Raw genomic sequence first — 2,058 nt, forward strand, 5'->3', positions numbered from 1 at the left:
TGAGTAAGAAGACCAAGGTAAAGTTTGACACATCTATTCACCGCACGAAGGGTCTTTTAGATCGAATTCACACGGATGTTTGGGGGCCCTCCAAGGAGGCATCTTTGGGAGGTAATCAATGTTTGGTTTCCTTTGTTGGTGGCTATTCTAGGCATACTTGGGTTGCAACCAAATCTCGATTGGATAAAGTCCTAGTAGTCTTCAACAGTTTGAAGAAGTGTGAGATTGGCAAAAATATGAAGGTACTTCATTCTGATTTTGGTAGGAGGTACAAGAGGGACCTGTTTCTGCATTTGAGCCGAGCTCACGGCATTTTGAGACACTTCGGTGGAAAGAAAATCTTGGGACAACAAGATGAGATGGAAGATTTGATAAGTTGTTCCTTGTTGGAGGAGGACCGGCGTTTGATGTTGAGCATTGATTCTGGTGTTGAGGCTTCGACATATTTGGGTCATCTTGGTCATAGGTTGTCGACTGCTGCTATTGGAGGTAAAACTCCATTGGATGTTTGGTTTGGTAGTGTCACTTCGGTTGAGGCTTCGATGAGTGAGCTAATTGACTCTCAGCAGGTGGAGAGTTTTGGACAGACCTTAGATGTATTGCAGCGGGTGGAGAGTGATGCTACTCCATATTAGGTGGAGATTACTCCACATACTCCAGACCATACTGCATCGTTTGAGATTCCCGTTGAGGTGACACAGTTAGGGGATCATTTGGATTTGGGTGCAGATAATGAGTTGGTTGATTTGAATGCAGCTGGTGGATATGATTTGGATACGGTCATTGATTCACCTCAGGTGAAGGTGTTTGATTTGTTTCACTTTGGGGCCATTTAGAGAGCTATCAGCCGCATATTTGTTGGTGAAGAGTTGAGAACTTTTCTATTTGATTGATAACCTTTGGAGGTCATTTGGGGAACTACGTGAAGACTTGATTCTTTTGGCAAGAAGATACATAGGCAGTTATTTATGATGCAGCCAATTTGATGGGTAGATATTGACGTTTTGGAGTTTGTTCGCATTCTCATTTGGGTTCCCGACTTGTTGTGGATTGAGTCCGTTATCGTAAATTGTTTCACTTCGTACTTGACGCAACAAGTGAGATATTTGGTTTGGTTGGTGTCGGCTCGGTTTTGAGAAAACTTCACCGATGTGGAGAATTGAAGAGGAAACAACGAAGTTCAGGAAACAACGGATGACAGTTTTGAGTTCGGTCCGATCGACCGCGAGTGGCGCAGCGATCGACCGAGAACGTGCACGAACATAGGAAAAGTTTATAGATTTTTTGCGGTCGACCGCGAGTGGCGCGGCGGTCGACCGCGATGCGGTTTTGGGCCTGGGCTTGGTTTCTTGTTCTGATTGGGTTTTCTATTTGATATAAATAGAAATGCGTTTTGTTTAGGGTTTTCTATCGTTTCACGGTCGACCGCGACTGGCGCGGCGGTCGACCGCGATGCGGTTTTGGGCCTGGGCTTGGTTTCTTGTTCTGATTGGGTTTTCTATTTGATATAAATAGAAATGCGTTTTGTTTAGGGTTTTCTATCGTTCCAATTGCTAGAATTGGATTTTGGGGTAGCTTGAAGGTGATTTTGAGCACAGAAAAGAGAGATCTTTCTGAGCAATTGTTTGAGGGTTTAGTTTGTGAGATTTGTTTGAGAGATTAGTTGAGTGATCTTGTAATCTCTACTTTGTACTCTCTTTTCTCTATATAGTGGAAACACATCCCTTCTTGCCCCGTGGACGTAGACAATTTGCCAAACCACGTTAAACTTTTGTGTTTGAGTTAGTGACGTTATTGTTTGATTTGAGTTGCCTTCTCTCTTGGTGTTTGGTTTGGTTCCGCGGCGCACAACACAGAGTATGTGCATGGTATTTACCGACAATAACGACTTGAGCAGATAGTATTCGCTAGAGGACCACTCATAACATCAGATATGACCATGGAAAAATTTTGACGACCTAACTAAGAAGGCTGTGAAGCTCGACACAGTTTTACACTAAGCATTCCTCTTCTAATAGTTCGATCCTCCTATCCTTCTCGACAACAATCTCCTCAAGC

At 43.5% G+C, this 2,058-nt stretch overlaps 1 protein-coding gene across 1 annotated transcript in view; it reads right to left on the bottom strand.

Annotated features, from left to right (window-relative positions):
• LOC109824474 overlaps positions 1,882–2,058 on the bottom strand; it is a 985-nt gene continuing 808 nt past the window's right edge. Inside the window, exon 1 of the mRNA XM_020391079.1 lies at positions 1,882–2,058. This exon is cut by the window's right edge and continues 808 nt beyond it. Within this exon, the coding sequence (XP_020246668.1) occupies positions 1,992–2,058 (67 nt within the window). The 3' untranslated portion in view covers positions 1,882–1,991.

The sequence above is a fragment of the Asparagus officinalis genome, chromosome 9 (genome assembly GCF_001876935.1).
Source record: "Asparagus officinalis chromosome 9, Aspof.V1, whole genome shotgun sequence".
NCBI classification, from domain to species: domain Eukaryota; kingdom Viridiplantae; phylum Streptophyta; class Magnoliopsida; order Asparagales; family Asparagaceae; genus Asparagus; species Asparagus officinalis.